The 19833-nt window shown below is 46.4% G+C and overlaps 1 protein-coding gene across 5 annotated transcripts in view; it reads left to right on the forward strand.

Annotated features, from left to right (window-relative positions):
* The window catches only part of LOC146813471 (uncharacterized), a 269121-nt gene that overhangs the window by 48424 nt on the left and 200864 nt on the right, over window positions 1–19833 (forward strand). For 3 of the 5 annotated variants that reach the window (XM_085620247.1, XM_085620245.1, XM_085620244.1), the window contains exon 3: window positions 4384–4485. In XM_085620247.1, the coding sequence (XP_085476373.1) occupies window positions 4384–4485 (102 nt within the window). The remainder of the gene's footprint in view (window positions 1–4383; window positions 4486–19833) is intronic. The other 2 variants (XM_085620246.1, XM_085620248.1) reach the window with 1 other exon arrangement.

The raw sequence follows: 19833 nt of genomic DNA on the forward strand, positions 1-19833 counted from the left end.
CATCGACATGGGGCAATATATGTCCTTTCAATCTTGGAGGGAGGGTGGTTGCGAAGTTCTGGCTGACCTTTACCCTAACGAGACCTTCTGTACCTACGAGCAGGCGGAAAACCTTTGGCCTTGGACGGGGACAATTCCTACACTACCGGGGACTCCTGGATGTGGTGAAGCTCACCTGACCCCAGTACCCAGACGCTCCACCACTGACCCACACCTTGGATATCCTCCTTTCCTGCAGCAAGGGGCATACACTGATTTCTCTCCTGTACAAGGCCATAAAACAGGATTCAACCCCCCTGGTGCCACCATCCCGGGTTGCCTGGGAGGCGGATCTCGACACTCCGCTGGAACAGAGACAATGGGCACGCATAGGCTCCCTCACACGCACGGTTTCATGCAACGCAAGGTTTAAACTGACGCACTTCAATTTTTTACACCGCACCTACCTAACCACGGTATCCCTGAAACGTATCTCTGGGGATAGGGGAGATGGATGCCCTGGATGTGACGCTGAAAAAGCGGACTTCCTACACTTAGCATGGGACTGCCCTTTGATCAGGCAATTCTGGGTGGGGGTGGGGGTGGGGGTGGTGGAGCGAATAGTTGCAGCTACAGGCCTTCGGATGGCACTTGAACCCCTGCATTGTCTGCTTGCATTAGTCCGGAAACCCAAGAAAAAGAAACTCTCGTATAAATTCCTACAATTAATGTTGGTACTAGCCAGGTGCAGGGTGGCGATAACTTGGATGGGGCAGAGGGCCCCGGAGGTACCCACTTGTCTGAGAGTGGTCCCTGGCCAAGGAAACCCACATGCAACTCACTCGGAGGGATCAGAAGCTGCAGGACGACTTAATGGCCTGGTGCGTTGTGTGCGCGTCTGGGCTGGCAGAAAAGGAGCCCTCCCCACAGGGCACAACTGACAGTGAGGGCAGTGGGTTGGATATGCCCGTTGGGTCTGGGTGGGACGGGGAGCGAGAGGGTCGGCCCCAGTGATGTTCACCGCCCGAATCAGTGCCATGCCTGGTTCCTTCCTCACGGTGCTTTAATTGTATGTTATTGTTTCCTTTCCCCATGAGTCCGTTCCCTCACTGATGCCGCCTGTAGTCCTAAGTGCCGCTAATAAAGGTTGTCGATCTGCTTGCATACACTGATTTGATGCCAGTTGTGTGTTATTGTTTATGGTGTATAAACTGAAAATAAAGTTTAAAAAAAAGAATGTGGCCTTAAGAGACGTTCTTCACATTATGTTTTCAGGGGGAGTACAAGTGGAGGAGGGACTGGAACGGCTGGCCCTCCTGATGTATGGCCAGATCATATTTTCTGCCTGACTGTACTTGTTATAAACTGGGGATATTTCTAGGTTTGTGTGTTGTTCTTCCGAGAGCATACACATGTGCATGTGCCTTTACATTTTACTAAACAGCAACATGATTTGGTTATAGACAGAACAACTCGCGTCTAGTGGAATCATAAAAAGCTTTTACGGTTCTGCAGCTTATTGAAGTTGGAAGTGATCTACAGAAAGCTGGGGAGAATGCTTTTCTGCACATGGCGCATATTACCTCATTAAAAGTTCCTCGGAGCTGCCCTACCTCTTAGTTACAATGCTAGGAGATCTGAGCAGAAGGCTTGTAGCAAAAGCAGCACCTCGCCAGCATAGCTTGATATTGAAACTGGGATGAAACTAAGTGATGTGCGTAAGAAATGAGTGTATCGCTGATCAGCAAATGATCAAAAAATTACAACAGGATTAAAACAATTACACAAGGTATTAGAAAGGTATCTTGTCTGAGAACAAGTGAATTATCCAAGAGGTCATTGATAAGAAGGACAGACCCTTTTACAAATTGATTGCAAAAGGAATTGATGGCATAAATTAAAATAATTTGGCAGCCATACTTTAACTGCTGAGCGGATGTTCATAGTTTAAGGCTCTTCAAAGGCTCGGACATGTTACTTGAGTAGACCTTTATTTAAAGTTTTTTATTTTCATTTTTAATACAGTTTTTCTTTTTTTCTTTAATTATCAGTCAGGGGTCATTAAGGAAGCACAAGAACATACTTTAAAGTGTTTTCTTCTAACATTTACCATTTGAAGTAAGTACTGATGAGCTGAAAAATATCAACGCTAGTGATTTAAAAAAACGAATTCTGTAGCAGTAAGGACACTAAAATACCAGTCATGCCGGTTTAAAACTAGCCGGATGTCAACCCTGCTGAGAGCCTACCGAGATGATGGGCCTTTCTCACGGCCCTAGTATTTGCACTGGTTTCTAAGAAAGGCATTGCTGTACCCTGGATGGGTAGCCAATGTTTTAAATATTGTTCAGATAATACAGCGGTGATGGTGGGGGTGAGGAAGCCTTAGAGGTAAGGCCCAATGGCCTCCTGAATCTAAACCTGTCCTCAACCTGTGGAAGTGGCCAGAAACTTGGGGAACAGAGTTGATTCTCTTGTTTCATTGACCCTCCCCCACTCCCCCCCCCCAACCCCCCCCCCCGCCGCCTCAGCTCATAAATCTCGAATCATCCTCTGGTATTTTTGTTTCACTTCAAACCGTTCGGAAAAATCTTACCCTGTCCTTTCTTGACTGTCTGTGTCAAGGCCCACACAGCCCTAGTTGATTTAAGGATGGTCCATGGAAATGCTCTCTGTCTCACCTGCAAATGGTTCAGAACTCTGTTGCATGTCTGTTGACTGAAGCTCACAGATTTTTATTGGCCACTCTGTTATCTATTTCAGCAAAAGTCATGTTTACTCCATGGACTAAGCCTGTTTTATCATCCACGACAACATCCAGCATTGTTGAGGGAGTTTACAACATACTGAGTATCAAGTCAAAGTGAGCGTATCATATTCTATTCACCTTTAGGTGCCCTCTTTAAAATGGAGAGCAGATGAGGCAAGACCTTCCATTTTTTAGTTTCAGGAAACTGTGTAATCATGCCGCCGTACGAAGCGCTAGATTATCTTGCCGCTCTTATTCAAATGTATTCTGATAGGCAACCAGCGCCAAGAAACCCTTTGGGGTGCAAGTGTGCTTTACAAGAGCAGCATGTATCCTCTGTAGCCTGCTGAAGGAGTATTGTGTCCTGTTCACATGAAGGCCAGAAATTCCCTTAGCCAACAAATGTAGGTGTATGCCTTATTGTCAAATAGACTTTCGTAAGTGAATGTCCGCATTGCCCATATTAGAGGCAGTGGCAACTATTGCTGATGAACTATTAAGAGAGAGGACGGGTGCACTTTGCTTCCCCTAGTGGGTTTTACTTGCAGGGCTCCAGCGATGTTTTGGCATGGAACCTTTCCAAGATATAGAGGTTTTCATATTCACCCGTTTACACTTTTTGTTTTACACTTTTTACATCCACAGCTCTTTTTACACTGTAGCAAGGGCCAGACTACTGCAGATGGTGCAAGCAGAATCCAGTCTGAATGACAGTCTGTCTAAGCCCAACTGAGAACTGTGGAGTGAGGGTCACTGAGTACAACTGAAGGGGGATGAAGCAGACTCAACGTTAAGGCAACAGGAAGATCAGAGAGAGAAAGAAAAGGCGAGGCGTATCAAAGGAAGCACTTGCAGGAAGTACAAGTGCACTGAAGAAAGGCGGGACAAATTTTGAGAAAAGGTGGGGGGATGGGAACCGAGAGGCACCAACATGTGGGCGTGTTTAAAGAAAAAAAAAGAAAAGGCAAGAGGAAGAGTATAGAGGGTAGATGGAGTTGAAATAGGAGGGAACAATAGATCAAGAGGGTTTGAAAAAGGAGGGAACAATAGATCAAGAGGGTTTGAAAAAGGAGGTAACAATAGATCTGGAGGGTTTGAAATAGGAAGGAACAATAGATCAAGAGGGTTTGAAAAAGGAGGGAACAATAGATCAAGAGGGTTTGAAAAAGGAGGGAACAATAGATCAAGAGGGTTTGAAAAAGGAGGGAACAATAGATCAAGAGGGTTTGAAAAAGGAGGGAATAATAGATCAAGGGTGAAAGCAGTAGACTGAAAGAGACCATGTAAAACTAGAGCGAAAACATAAAAACTGCAAAGATGAGAGGGGAAAGAGGGAGCAACAAAATACGAGTCTAAATCAGAGCAAGAGATGAGAGAAGCGCTGGAAGGATGATGGAGCAACAAAAAAGAAGAAACTTAATAGAATGAACATGTGTGAGAGAAAAATGATCAAGGGCCATTCTTATTTTTAAATTTTTTTATTTATTCCCATATATTGAAATTCCAATCTATAAATAGATTTCCAAGAATATGCAAATAGAGTAAAGGCATTGGGCCAAAAGTGTGGGCCGTAGAGTCCATTTGTATTCATTTTGAAGACAAAAATGTTTTTTAACAATTGCAGTGCCTCACTATTTTGTTCTGTTATCTGACAGCAGTGCAGTGTCCGAATCCTAGACCTCTCGATGTACCGAATGAAACGTCACAGGAGCGACCAACCCTTGAAGGGAGACTCTCAAGAAAAGTCTTGCGAAATGGTAGGTCAGCCAATATGTCAAGCATTTCCATTTTCAGATATAAACTATCTTGGCCAACGGGAAAAAATGAGGGCCGTCAAATGACAGCAAAGCAGTAACCATCACAATGTGAGGCTATAGATGCCAAGTCTTCAGTTTGCTTACCTGTGAATTTTGCATGTTTTTAATGTGGGTTATGTGTGACATGTCAGTGCTTTACGTGTGGCAGAGTTAGTAACACTTCATGCATCTAACAAAGCAGATTTGCTCATGCAAAATGAATTTATCAAATGCTCCCACTTATGTACAATGTGATGGTCTAGAAACAGCTTTAAAACAGTGTAAATACTTTTAAAGTGCTTCTGCACTGGGGATGGGGGGGCAACAAGTTGTGTCCACTCCTGTGAGAGCTGTAGACCAAAGGCCAGGCAGCAAGAAGGATTCAAAGTCAGACGATCGAACATCTGACGTCCACATGAAAACATCTCCCATGTAATGTAATGTAATGTAATGGGGTTTTTATAAAGCGCAGGTTGCACTCCAGGGAGCATCTTTGCGCTATAGAGAAGAATCAGATCCTGATGATGAAACAAGCGGAAGGTAATTAGACTAGATTTTTGCACTGCCATTCAGGGAGAGCAAAAATCCAAGTCTTGAGGGCCTTTCTGAAAGTCGCTTCTGTGGGGATTTGACGGAGGGAGGAGGGAAGAAGGTTCCAGGCCTTGGACCCAAGTACTGCCAGAGATTTTCCTCCTTTAGTCTTGAGTCTGAACTTAGGAATGGTAAGAAGATTGGCCGTTTGAGACCTAAGGCATCGCATGGGGTTATAATGTTTAAACATTTTTAGAATGTAGTTGGGTCCCTTTCCATTGAAAGCCCTAAAGGTGATCAGTAGAATTTTAAAGAGCACCCTTTTGTTAATGGGCAGCCAGTGTAAAAGGTTCATTGCTGCCGTAGCTGAGGTCCTCTTTTTCCATCCTAGTACTAATCTGGCAGCCGCATGCTGTACAATTTGTAATTTATGGCGGACTTCTTTGTTAGTCCCTGCATATAGGCTATTACAATAGTCGATGCGGGAGGTGATAAGGGCTACTGCGACCGTTTTCCTTGCAGGAAGGGGAATTAGGTCGAAGAATTTCCTGAGTCCTTTGATGATTCCGAAGCAGGTCCCTGCTACGGCTGTGGCTTGCTGTTTGAAACTCAGGGTGGGGTCAAATTTGATCCCTAGGTTACGGACTGAGGAGGCAGTGCTAGGGGGAGCAATGGCATCGTCCGGCCACCATACTGAGGGATTGAAGAAATTATCCTTACCAAAGGGAAGGATTTCTGTTTTCCCAGTGTTGCACTTGAGATGATTCAAGTTCATCCATCTGAAAGTGGCGGTAAGACAGCTTTGGAGCCTTCTTTCGGCTTCTTGGGAATCATTTTCCAGTATTAGGATGAGCTGGGTATCATCTGCATATGCAATGGTGTCCCATCTGAGCTGAACTAACGAAAGGCCACACACAGCCCCAATATTTGCCCAACAAACGTTGCAATTTCTTCACTCACAAAAGGTATTGTACAAGGTATTGCATAGGCACCACCTCACATAAACTAAACATTTACAGCAAAGACAATAGCAGTGGCCCAAACGCACACACGCAAACACACGCATTAGAACACCTAGGAATTTAAATTACTCAAGGTTTATGGAGCAAATTGTTTGAGGGTTTGAATAAAGCCATCTTCAGGTGACCAAGAGTTCCATATTCAAATATTTTATTAAAAAACAATGGTCTCATTACTAAAGTAGTTACTGGAATTTTTGTAACTTTTTCCAGCAGGAAATTTAATATAAAATTAGAACAATATTGTAGACCTGGTTCAGGGGATCCTAGGGCAATCGAGGGGTATTGGCCTTCAGCTCTGCCAATTTCAGTAATTTACTGCTGGTGTTCAGGGCTCTACTGTTGGACCTGAAACTAATTACCTAGCACCCCTTTCCATGGCTTAACTCCAAAGCCAGAGTGGCCGGACCACGCATCAGGCGTTTCCCCTGAGACGCTGGTAGGATTGTGGGGACGCTTTTGTTACTGGGGCCTAGTTTAGTAGCAGTGCAGCAGTTTTAAAAACCCTGTAGAGTTCCTTGTATATCCAACAGTTTTCAGGCACAATAAAAGTGCCAAGATAACTCTGGTAATTAATGTACCTGCTGGAGAGGGATTGCAGTTTTGTCTACTGGCAGTTTTGACTAATCTAAGGCAGGGCAGAGGGTTAATGAGCCTGCCACAAAGAGCATGTACCATGCAGACCATAGAGCAGTATTTTATGTGCATAGCTCAGTGGGTTACTTCTTTTGTCAGAGATCCTTTTGTTACTGTACAGTTCTGTGAGAGGGGCTATGGACAGATGAGAGGCACTGTTGGAGGGTGATAGTGAGGGAATGATTGAAGAAACCCAATAAAGATTGCTGTACCCTGGTGCTCGTAAGGTCATCATTTACTATGCTATAAAAACAAATACAATTAAATATTGAATGGAAAATGTGTTGCAGAATGCACTCTTTTTGTCATTTTCCCCCCAAATAATATTGGAGGGGGAGAACCTCCATCAAACCCCCTTGCAGTGGTCAGGCTCGCTTGCTTCGCTGTCACGCTATGCACTGTATGGGGGCTGGTCTGTCAAAATTAGTCACGCTTGCATTTGGTACCCAGTCCGGCCCTGCTTAACTCTGAGTAGTAAGGCAGAAAACCAAACTTGCATACTCAAGGAATTGGTGTGTGCTAGGCACTCGGGTCGCAGAAGACTGTTGAGACAAAACAGGTGGACAAACCAGCCTAAGACGTCTCTACACAGTGGCAAGGTTCCCTCTCCAATGGGCCATCCTTCTCATCCTCTTGCAGCAAGTCACTCCTCAGAGACTGCAAGGATAGTTGCCAAGTACTCGCTGCAGAGTTATGGTTTCAGCCATTTCACATGGAAGACCCTTTGTAGTGCCAGTGTGGCATCTGTATCAGCCAACGAGTTGACATCAGACAACTTCTTCGCCACCATGAAGGAGCCACACCACTTGTCATCCAGAGCTTGAGGGAAACTGCCTGCTCCTCGTGGTAGCCAATGAATGTTGATCTCTGGTCATAACACACCATCTTATTCTAACTGAGCTGAAAGTTGTTCTTTGACTTACTCATGAACAGTTCCGCCCTTTCCTGAGAGACTGAACATAGTCTGCAGCATCATGGTTTCTGGTACTCATGGTTGCTGTCCTGGTCCCCTCTGACCAATTTCATGTGGCCTCGCACAGAATCCCCAGCGAAGGGCTAAACCTCACCCCTTTTGTGATATTTCATGTAGAGCAGTAGAAGGCATGGTAGGAGGAGATGCCACTTACTGCTAAGGGACTCCGTTCCCATCATACTCTCTAGTGTCTTGTTAAACTTTTCCACTAGCACGTTATTGTTGTGTTAATATCATATAGTGTTTATTGCCACCTCGGAGAGATTCCAAGGGTGCCTTTGTCAGGCCGCTGGCATTGATGCTAGCTTATTAAGCCAGGAAGGTCTGACAGAACCTCTTTGTATCCTGACCAGTACGCCACTAGTGCTTCGGCATTACTTACATTTGAAGACATTACATCAGGAGTAATTACATTGCAGGTGCGTCTTCCAGCCTTTACATCCGGCATCCTTTACTTTGTTCGATTAGTGCATATTTAATTATTAAGATGTATATAATCCATTTTATATGTATGTGTGTTGCCACCGTGTACTTATAGTTAGCTCAGAGTTACCATAGGATGATTGTTGTTTCACTAATAACTTTGGCGCTGTTTGACGAATCTGCACAAAACTTCCCCAAAAGAAGTTCATCCACCTCCGCCCTTTCATGGAATGGAAAGTTTTGCGCTTATCCTTCAGCCAGGAACAAAGAAAAAGGGGTGACCTAAAACGTTGATTTCCCATGTGAATTCCCATAGGAAACTTTGCTCTCTGATACAAATAAAACAGCTGAACAGAATTACACCAAATTTGGCAGAGAGTTAGAAGTTTACTCCGCTTGCGTTTTGTGATTTGGTGTAACTCTGATTAGCCGTTTTGGAGAAATTAGTGTTAAAATAGGTTCTTGGGATGGGCTTGAAGGGGTTTAAAAGGTTGGTATCTCTGCAAGATTGGTTCCGCTGGAGTCCTGGGGTGTGGAAAATTAAAAACGAGGTCCTTCTGAACGGCAGAAGGAGCTTTTTCTCTTGTCAGCCATTTTTGTACCGCAGTACCAAGTAATTTGTTTAGCTGACGGAAAGTCTGAAGAAAATTACGCCGCCACCGTTACAGTAGTCAGGGAGTCTACTCCTGAGTCCTCAAAAAGTTTAGAAATGAATATAAAGGATCTGGGTGGGGACACCCTGACCACTAGGAACTTGTGGACGGATCCAGATGAACATCCCTGATGAGGTTAAAAAAATTTGAGTCACAGGTACACTAGGCCTGTATGTAGAATATCAAAGTGAGGTTCACTATGTAGAAAGTCCAGGCGACCATTATTGGCTTACAGGGCTCATATTCATAATCCCAAATGCGCTCTTGGTGTTAGTGTAGGAGAGCAGTTTAAGTGTATCAGAGGGTAGTGTTAAGCATTTGTTGTATACACAGAGTCCACAAGTGAGACACACACTAAAGAAGAAACTTGCGACCAATTTAGAAAAATAATATATATTTTTTTATATAATTTAAGACATCAAGAGCTTTGTAATCGGGTAAGTACTTTACACGTTGTAGGAAGCTGGCTCTTTTTATGGTATATCAAAATGAAATGTATTGTGCAAATAGTCCTGGGGTTCCCTTAAGAGTGTACAGTGGCTTACTCTATCAATCCAAAGGTGCTCTTCTAGGGGGTAGGGTGGTCGAGCAATCCCTGGGCTTATCAGAGAGAAGTGCAAGCCCTCTGCAAATACACGCAATAGTCAGTAAATGACACACAAATCCATAAAGAGATCCACACCAAGTTATAAGTAATAACAGGTATCTTTATATTCAGGCACCAGAATCAAGATGATCAGGCGAGTACTTTTTGCGATAGAAATTCTTTTATACTTAAAAAGTCGCCACTTGGTGCACATTTTGGAGGCTGCAATGTTATTCTATGGGAGAAAAAATAAATACGGCATACTAGTTCTCTGCTGCGACTTATGGGGCCAGGCTCCTGGATTGAAGGTGAGCAACGGGCAAGGTCCAAGGCAACACCAGCAGGTCACCTCCAGCTGCACTAGGGAGGCCAGGTGCAGTGGTGCAAAAACAGTGTCAAGTACCCAATGCAATTCAATGAGGAACAGTCCCGTTACAAAGAAGCTGCAGGGGGAGGCCGAGGGGTCAGCCCAGCGAAACCAACAAGTGGCTTTGGGTTATGTGATGTTGGGGGACGTGAGGACACCTTTGTTGCTCTTCTCCTCGGGATGGGGTGCACAGGTGCACAGAGTCTGTGGGGAGTTGGGTTTCTTCATCTTGCAGCAGTCGCGGTTGAGAGGGCCTCCAGCTTTTTGTAAAGAGATCTGGCACTGGGGACCTGGTCAACAGAAACCAAGTGGACTTCCAGTCAAAATCACATCAAATACTAGGCAAAATGTGGGGGTGACCATGTCAAAAAGGGGCACTTTCCTACATAACCACCCCCAAACGAAGGAGAGGGAGACTAACCTTTCCTAAGAGCGTCTTCATTTTCTAAGTGGAAGTATCTGGAAAGGGCATCTGCATTGGCGTGGGCAGTCCCAGGTCTGTGTTCCACTGTAAAGTTCATTTCCTGTAGGAAGATGGACCACCTCAAGTTTGGGGTTTTCACCTTTCATCCGCATTAGCCATCTGAGAGGTCTGTGATCAGTTTGAACAAGGAAATGAGAGTCAAAGAAGTATGGCCTCCTCTTCTTCAGGGACCTAACCACAGCAAAGGCTTCTGTCTCCGTGGCACTCTAATACTGCTCTCAGGGGCGTAACATCCTGCTTATGAAAGCAACAGGTTGGTCTAGTCCATCATCATTGGTCTGGGATAGTTCCGCTCCAATCCCATGTTCAGAGGCATCTGTCTGCACTATGAACTGCTCAGAATAATCTGGAACCTTTAGAATGGGTGCTGAACACATCGCTTCCTTCAGAGGGTCAAAAGCCTTTTGACAGCTCACTGTCCAGTTCAATTGCTTTGGCATCTTTTTGAAGGTCAGTTCTGTAAGGGGGGCCACAATGGACCCATACCCCTTCACTAACCTCCTGTAGAAGAATCCAGTCAAGTCAAGGAATGCCCTGACTTGTGTCTGAGTGGTTGGAGCTACCCAGTACACAGTTGTCTGGATCTTGGGTTGTAAGGGTTGAATTTGACCTCCACCTACCAAGTGGCCGAAGTATACGACGGGGCCCTGCCCTCTCTGGTACTTGCTTGCCTTGATTTTTTTGGGTTTAAACTGTTTATTAATATTTTCAAGTATACATGTTAAGAAACAGACCTATAATATGCTCAGTAGAATCAGCTGGTGCCACATTACAAATGATACATTGCACTGAGCCAGTGGTTATACAATCAATGGCTATATCAGCCATAACCATATAACAGGATAATATACAATTAACACAACCATTGTACATCATTATTCAGAGCTTGTCACTGGGTCAATATATTTCCAAAGTACATTTGTATACTACAAATACGAAGGAAAGAGACGTTACAACAATGTATAGGAGGTGCCCCCAGTGGTATACCACAGTGAGCTGCTGAATGACGCAGAGCCATAGCCACTGGTTCTATGGCTAGAGAGAATATTAATGGGGAAAGAGGGCACCCCTGTCTAGTTCCCTTTCCAAACAGAATGGATTTCAAAAATAGGGTTCCCAAGCAGACCCTCACAGTAGGCATTTCATATAGTAATTTAACCAGACTCAGAAAGTACGGCCCGAACCCAAAGTGACGTAGCACCGCAAACATAAACGGCCATTCCACCGTATCGAAGGCCTTCCCTAGATCCAGCACCAAACATCCCAAAGACTGCCAAGTTTCCCCCAGCACTTCTCATCACCCAAAAAATCCTACGAATATTTAAGGAAATGTTGCGGGCTGGAACAAATCCATTCTGATCTTAATGGACCAAATGTGGCGTGATTGGGGCCAGTGTACCCGCCTGAACTCCCCTCCAGTATTTTATAATCCCCATTCAGTAACGCCAGAGGACGATAAGCGCCTGTGTGCATGGGATCTCTGCCCGGCTTCGGGAGGGAAATCAGAGTGGCCTCAGTAATCACAACTGGAAGGGCAGCACCTTCTAATGCCTCCTCATATACCCCCCAACAACTTAGGACCTAAAATATCAGTGTAAGTCTTATAAAATTCGTGAGGAAAGCCATCTGGTCCAGGGACCTTACCAGAGGGCAGCGCCTGCATTGTGCCTTTCACTTCCTCCAGTGTAATAGGTGTTATCTAGATCCCTGCGTGTTCAGGTATGAGTGCGGGAAAGGTAAGACCATCCAGAAAGGACTGTATATCCATGTCAGATGCGCTTCGGGCGGAGGTATATAACTGAGTGTAGTGCGTTGTCAAGTCACTGTGAATCTAGTGCTATGTGTACTTAAGTCCACCATCTGGTGACCGAAGCGCAGTAATGAGGCCCGTGGACTGATGTCTCGTGATCAACCAGGCTAGCAAAGCCCCAGAGCGATCAGCCTTCAAATGCGCTGAAGTGAGGGCGCTGCATAATTTAAACACTGCTGTTGGTTCAGAAGTTCTGTGTGTCTTTTACGCGCCTCTGACAGCGCTGCCGAATCTGGGGGAGCCTCAATTGTTCTAGGCTTAAGTAGATCTTTTGCTACTGTAAACAACTCAGATTCCACCTGTTTTTTCATACTGCAACCCAACCCCAGGCATCTCCCACGTATCGTGACCTTCATGGCTGCCCACTCCACCATGCTGGTACTTGCTTGTCTTGATAGTGAGGCCTGCCCTCTGCAGAGCTTCAAGGGCCTTCTCCAAGGTGGATCAGGTGATCCTGCAGGATGGAACTTTATACAGCAATATCCTCAAGATAAGCTGCAGTAAAAGATTCCAATCCCGCAAGAACTTTGTTCACCAACCTTTGGAAGGTGACACGGTCATTCTTTAGACCAAAGTGCCTGAACAGTGAACTGAAAAAGACCATCCAGGGTTGATAATGCTGATTTTTCTTTTGCTCCTGGTGTCAGACCAATCTGCCAGTTCCCTGATGTCAAATCAAAAGTACTGAGAAATTTGGCTGCGCCATGTCTGTGGGGCTAGGGTGTGCATCTGTCTTGGAGACAGTGTTGAGACCCCTATAGTACATGCAAAACCGCAATTCATTCTTTCCATCCTGGGGTTGAGTTTGGGGACTAAGACCACGGGGCTGGCCCAGTAACTTTCAGAGGGCTCAATTACCCCAAACTTCAGCCTCTTGCTGACTTCAGCTCTGTTGCTTTCCCTAACTTGGTCAGACTGTCCATACAGTTGACATTAGACAGCAGGCTGTCACCAGTGTCCATATCATGGACACACCAGTGAGTCTGGCCAGGGGTCAAAGAAAAGAGCTCGGCATACTGCTCCAGGACTTTCCTGCAGTCAGCCTGTTCTTAGACCGTGGATGGTGTGATCTTGTCAGACACCCTCTGTGTCTGACAAGATCGCTCCATCCACTGACCCATATTTGGAGCTGTGGGCGAGGAGGTCCGGGAGAGGTTCACTCTCTTCTTCCTGATCCTCATCAGTGAACATCAGCATGGCCACATCAGCCCTGTCGTGATGGGGTTAAGGTGATTTACATGGACGATCCTTTTGGGACTCCTGGTACTGCCAAGGTCCACCAGATAGGTGACCTCCACTTTTCTTTCTAGGATAGGGTAGGATCCACATCATTTGTCCTGGGGGGTCCTAGGAGCCAAAGGCTCCAAAACCCACACCTTCCGCCCTGGTTTGAACTTCACCAGTGCAGCCTTTTGGTCAAACCATTGTTTCTGGAGCTCCTGGGTGGCCATAAGGTTTTTAGATGCTTTTTCCATGTACCCATCCATTCTTGAAGGTAGCCCAAGCACATAGTCTAAAATGTCTCTTTGGGCTCTCTGAGACGTCTCTCCCAGTCTTTCTTCACTAGACACAATGGTCCCCTTACAGTATGCCCAAACAGAAGGTCAAAGGGGGAAACCCTGCTCCCTTCTGTGGCACTTCTCGGTAGGCAAAACGCAGGCATGGTAATAAGACATCTGTAGCAAAGTGGGTTTCTGTTGCAGTAACCCCCCACTTTGTGCCAGATTTCTGATGCACTTTGACTGAGTGTGTACTGGGTTCCTGCTAACCAGGTCCCAGTACCTGTGTTCCTTTCCAAAACGGTACTGTTATTTCCACAATTGGCACACCTCTGGGTCACCTCAAGTCCCTTGTAAAAGGGTACCTCTGATACCAAGGGCCTCGTGACATAAGAGGGTCCCTAACCGCTACAGCATGTATTGTGCCACCTTCAAAGACCCCTCACCAAACACATACACACTGCCATTGCAGACTGTGTTTTGGTGCAGACAAAACTTAAAAGTTGACATGGCACACATCTCTGTGTGCCATGCCCACAAACCACTGCCTGTGGCATAGGTAAGTCCTCCCTCTAGCAGACCTCACAGCCCTAAGGCAGGGTGCGCTATACCACACGTGGAGACACGGCTGCATGCGCAATATGCCCCTACGGTGGGTGTGCCCACTCGGTCATTGTAAGTGCAGTGGAGCAATATCGAGCGCATGGACAGAGTTCATCATTGTGAACTCCACAGCCCCATGATGGCTACACTGAATTCTGAGAAGTTCGGTATCTAACTTCTCAGCACAATGAAACCACACTGATGCCAGTGTTAGATTTATTGTAAAATGCACTCAGTGGGCATCTTAGTGATGCCCGGTGAAAAACGACCAACTCCCTCTTGTCCAGCCGACTGGTCTGCACCAGCCTGCCACGCGCAGACATGTTTTTGACCCCCTGAGGTGAGAGCCCTTGTCCTCTCATGGGGCATGAACAAAGCCTGCTAGGGTGGAGGTGCTTCACACCTACCCCCTAGCAGGAACAACATTCAGGGCGGTGAGCATCAAAGGCTTTGTGCCCTTTGTAATGCTAGCCAGGGCCTCTCAAGATCTGTGAGAGGTAACTGACCTTAAAAATGGCACTGCAAATTCCAAAATGCTGAATTTATTTAGTTCCTGCTTTCAATCTCTGTAGTGAAAATGGGGTTTTCCCCTCAATAAGAATCTAAGTTGTGATTGTTTATCATTAGGCCCCAGCTTTGAGGTGCATTTTAAGGCCTGGATGGGGTTGGGGGGGACAAGGTTAAACTTATAGAAACCAGAGCAGCAATGTAAGAAAGTGGCTCTGTATATACTGTACCAAAGTAAGGTACAGGGTGCACAGAGTCCACAGTCCCCAGAGGTTTGGCAGAGGTTAAAGTTGGATATATCCTTACTCTCTAAAGTGGTAGCTTGGTCGAGCAGTAAGGCAGTATCAGAGGACAGTGTAAAGCATTTTGTTGTACACACTCAGTCAGCAAATGGTCTCACACACTCAAGAACTGAACTCTAGGCCAATTGTTTTGTATATAAAAATATACTGTTGTTTTATTTTAGAACCACAAGTAGGTATAAAAATACTTTCTCAGAATGAGATGCTCTAGTGAAATACTTTCAATTTGCAATAGACTTTTAAATGCAATAGTTAGTTGTTGCAATAGGCAACACAAGTTAAACACAATTAATACCATAGAGCTCAATGGGAATTTTTAAGTAAATGCAATTTCAATTACTTTGCATAGGTTTTTCTTACTCCGGGCTGGATCCTGGATTCAGCCCTGGTGCATCTCCTGTAAACAGTTGAAAGAAATCGTTTTTGTTACACAGACGATTTTTAAGGAATATTTGTATGTTTCAAAAATCGACACTTAGAAGAATTTCTGGCGAAAACCAGGCAATGTTATCCTATAGAGGAAAGTTTGATTATCGGAAAATCACAGTTGTAATTGCTTTGTAGGGTCGGTGCTGGGCACAAAGATCCAGCACTGGGATCTCTCCTGATAACAGGTGAGTAATTTCGTTTTCGTTGATCGGGTGATTTTTAGTGAATATTTTATATTTTCAAAACTCAACACTTTAAAGAATTTCCATGTGAAAACCAGTCAATGTTACCCTATGGAGAAAATGCAAGTTATCGGCTTTCAGGTAAGTACTCGACTGGCAGAGTTAAGGTTCTGGGGATAGACTCAGAGGTCTCCCAGGGTCAGGTAGGTACAGTTGTTACACCCTCAGCGGCACAGGGGCAGCCGAGTGCAGAGAGAGTAGGCCCAATGTTAGCCTATGGCGGGCAGGGGGCCTTTGGTTGGTGGCTGCTAGCAGGCAGACCACGTGGCTGTGGGAGCTGAGCTCCCGGTAACTTACACAGGGCAAGTGGGGAAGTAGGATAGATCAGATGTTGCACTTCCAGTGGCACTCGGGCGGCTGGGTGCGGGGTGCTTTTGATCCGTCGGTCACTCAATGTATTTCAATGGGAAAGCTGCAAGATGAACAAAGGCTTTAAGCTCGGAGATGGAGATTCTTCAGGTGCGACGACCACTTCTAGAGGTAAGTTGGGGAGCTGTAAGTTAGGTAGGCACCCAGGAGTTGGGTACAGGGGGCCGCAGGGCGCCGGGTGCAGCGGTGTCTTTTGGCGTCGGGAAATCTTACCCTCTGCTGGTCGCGGTTGGGGTGTCGCTGTTTGTGAGCCTGCAGGCGTCGTCAGGAGCGTCGAAGAGGGTCCTTGGGTGCTGGATTCTGGGTGACAGTCGCCGGGGGGGATGTCCTCGTGGTCTATGTTCACTCAGGCACAGGCTGGCTCGGCGGGTGCAATGTGTGCTGGATTCGTGGTTCCTGGCTTGGCACAAGGGGTTATTGCTGTTTGAGCAGAACCACTGCTTGTGGTAGTCCCAGTCTTTAGATGAGCAAGGCAGTCAGGTCCTCCGGAATTTTTGCGGTTGCTGACAATTGGAGACGCCGGGGTTTAGCAGGAGTAGGTTCGAGGGTCGACAGGCCTGTAGGGCTGGGGTTAAGTCAGTTGGTGTCGTCCTCTTGTTAGCAGCTGCACGGCAGGTCTTCTTTCTTCTTGTTCTTCTTCTTGTTTCGGAATCGGGATCTGAGGAAGGAAGTTTCAGGGAGCCCCTAAATACTAAATTTAGGGGCGTTGCAGGTAGGGAAAGGTCAGGGACAATGGGTCCCTTTCCTGGGGTGAGTACACCCACTGTCCTGCCACTCTCCAGTGGGAGGGGGGCAGGAGCCTAGTCCTGATTGTGTAGGGCTCCCCATCCTCAAGATGTCAAGAGCCCGGAGTCGTGTTTCACCTCGCCTCCCCCACCTGAGGGGTGAAGTTGGCAGAGGCTGGTACACCCCCTTTCCTCCCTTGGGTTTTCCTGCCAGTCTTCCCGCCAGAGTGGGTGTCAGAACCGGTGGGGACCAGTTGCTGAGTACAGCAAGTGGTCTGGAGAGGCTCACAAAGGCGGCATGCCTTTGAAGCTTCCGCTGCCCATCCTGGGGGAGGAGGCTTGGCACCTCGTCCCAGGATGTGCATTGTTGCAGGCCCACGAGAGCGGATGGCTCTCTACCCAGGGGGCCAGCAACCTGTCTGCTGGGTGGCAGCCTCTCAGTCAGGACACTGGTTGTGGGTTAGTTTTAGTGGGCATCTCTAAGATGCCCTCTGTCGTGCATTTTACATTAAATCCCACACTGGCATAAGTGCAGGTTTAATGTGCTGAGAACTTTGATATCAAACTTCTCAGTCTTCAGTGTAGCCATTATGGTGCTGTGGAGTTCGTAATGACGACCTCCCAGCACCATATACTCTTAATGGCAGCACTGCACTTACAGTGCCCAGGAATGGACCTGGGTACTGTAGGGGTACAGAGCTCATACACCTGTACCCACACCACTGGCATAGTGCACCCAGCTAGAGGGATGACTGAGGTAGCCAGGGCAGTGTGTTTGTGGGCATGGCACACAGGGATGTGTGCCTTGTCGACTCTGTTTTGTTCTGCACCAAGATACTCAGCCTGCAAAGGCAGTGTGTGTGTGTCAGGGTACAGGGCCTCTAAGGGTGGCACAATAAGTGCTGCAGCCCTTAGGGGCCTTCCCTGGTCACAGGGCCCTAGGTACCTAAGGTACCATTTACCAGGGGCTGACATGTGGCCAGAGATGCCAATTGGGTTTAGGCTTCAATACAGTTTTTAGGGAAGGAACACAGGCTCTGGGCACCTGTTTGGCAGGAGCCCAGGGCACCCTCAGTCAAAGTACATCAGCAATTCAGCAAAATATGGGGGCATACCATGCAAGAGAGATGGCCCTTTCTCACAAGCAATATGAGTTGAACTCCATGGGGAGTGTGTATTTTTGTCCTGCATATTTCTATTTCACTTCATTATTTAAATTGTGGTCTGTCAGAGTGTTACAACTGAACCCTCAGTACTCCAAGCAAATTTGTATTGAGCGACATTAGTATGCCAAACAGAGATTTGCGAACATTCGATTTCACAAGGGGAATCCACACTAACTATAGTTTACTTGTTTGATAGAATATATATATAGTAGAATAAATTGGGCATTTGGGTGGGCACAGGAATTCACACCCATATTTATCAGCATTGAAATCTCCACCGGCTATACACGGCGCTAACTCTTGCTCTTTAATGTTCTGAGTCAGAGTTGCAGTCCGACGTACCACCTCTTGTTGTCGTGTGCAGATCCTGGCTCTTGGCTACGTTGGACCATCGTGAGTGCTCTAGAGCAGACCTCTAAAGACTTCACTCTCTGAGAAGGCTGATGCTGGCTCTGAGACCCAACTGAAGGAGGATGCAGGAGACCTCACTGGTCTCTCCCTGACTTGGCTGGAGGTGGGGGAAGCTCTGCACTACAGTTATCGAGCTCTGTGTCCTGCTCATGTTGCGATCAATCTCAAGGACCCAGGCGCAGGCAGCCTGGGTAACGCGCATATGTGCAGATGAACTGACGTCCGTTGAGTTATACCAGTCCTGGCTGCTTCGCATGTTAACGGGAGGCAATACACCAATCACCGCTTTTCTACTGGGCAATTCCCAAATATCAACGCGGGTCATGTGCACAAGCATGGGAGGCAGCTGGAGCTAAAGCCCCCTGGGATTGATGGAGCCAGTCAGGAGGCAGCACACAGTCATCTGCATCAACAGCAAATCCTTAAAGAACATGCTGACCCATGGTAGGGCTGCAGGAGAAGCAGCATCAAGGGATGGAGAAGTCCAGTACAGCCAAGGACACGCCGAGGTCCTGCATTCTGACCATTAAAGCGGCCATCCTGTGTTGTGGGAAAAAAGTTTTCTTTCCCCCGCCTTGCATTGCTAACAGACACCAATTAAAGGCATTCAAGAATGTTCCTTAGAATATGTCTTTCTGAGTTTTGAGACGTGCTGTGACATCATTTACCAGATAGCCCCTTTAATCTCTGTACTACGCTCTGAGCTGTGGAGTAGTGTGTTCTCTGCTGAGCGCCCACTCTCCCTTCGCTGCCCAATCTCTCTTTGCTCGCCCAATCTCTTTGCTCGCCCATTCTCCCTTCGCCTGCCCAATCTCCCTTAGCCTGCCCAATTTACTTTCTCCTGCCCAATTTCCCTTCTCCTGCCCAATTTCCCTTCTGCCCATTCTCCCTTCTCCTGCCCATTCTCCCATCTTCTGCCCAATCTCCCTTCTCCTGCCCAATCTCCCTTCTCCTGCCCAATCTCCCTTCTCCTGCCCAATCTTAAAACAGCTGTGACACTCTGAGGCGTGGATGACATATTTGACGTGAGATGACATGTATCTCCCTCTTGGTCTGTTATCTGTCAGAAAATGCATCTGGCTGACAAGGCAAACTCCTGCAAACTAATGCAGTGTTTAGTCCCATAAGAATTGCTATTTTGTATCAGTCTTTTTGTTTAATTTTTAATGATGGATCTAATCTGTTTAGTGTAGCCCATTTACCCATTTTCTTGGATGTTATGTCTTGTTTGCAGTGTGGGCTCTGACGGCCAGCTTTGCTCGAGACTAACAAATTGGCCTAATTTCCTCTATAGACCGGTCATTTTATGACTAACGCCTGCTTTAGATCTCGGCAGTAGTTACTCCATCACAACGGTGACGGATATCCTGTCCTCTGAAATATAAATTCCATCATATCCTTTCGGATTTACATCTTGGCGGACGGGATATTCGCTACCGTTGTGCTGGAGTTACCCGTCCGCCAAGATCTGAATCCGGCTATATATCTTTGATTTCATTTACAGGCATCCTCAAGAACTAGTATCTATTTTTGCATAACATGTTTTGAATTCCTTATATCTAAATAAGTTTTTT

Source organism: Triturus cristatus, chromosome 7 (assembly GCF_964204655.1).
Source record: "Triturus cristatus chromosome 7, aTriCri1.1, whole genome shotgun sequence".
Classification (NCBI taxonomy): Eukaryota; Metazoa; Chordata; class Amphibia; order Caudata; family Salamandridae; genus Triturus; species Triturus cristatus.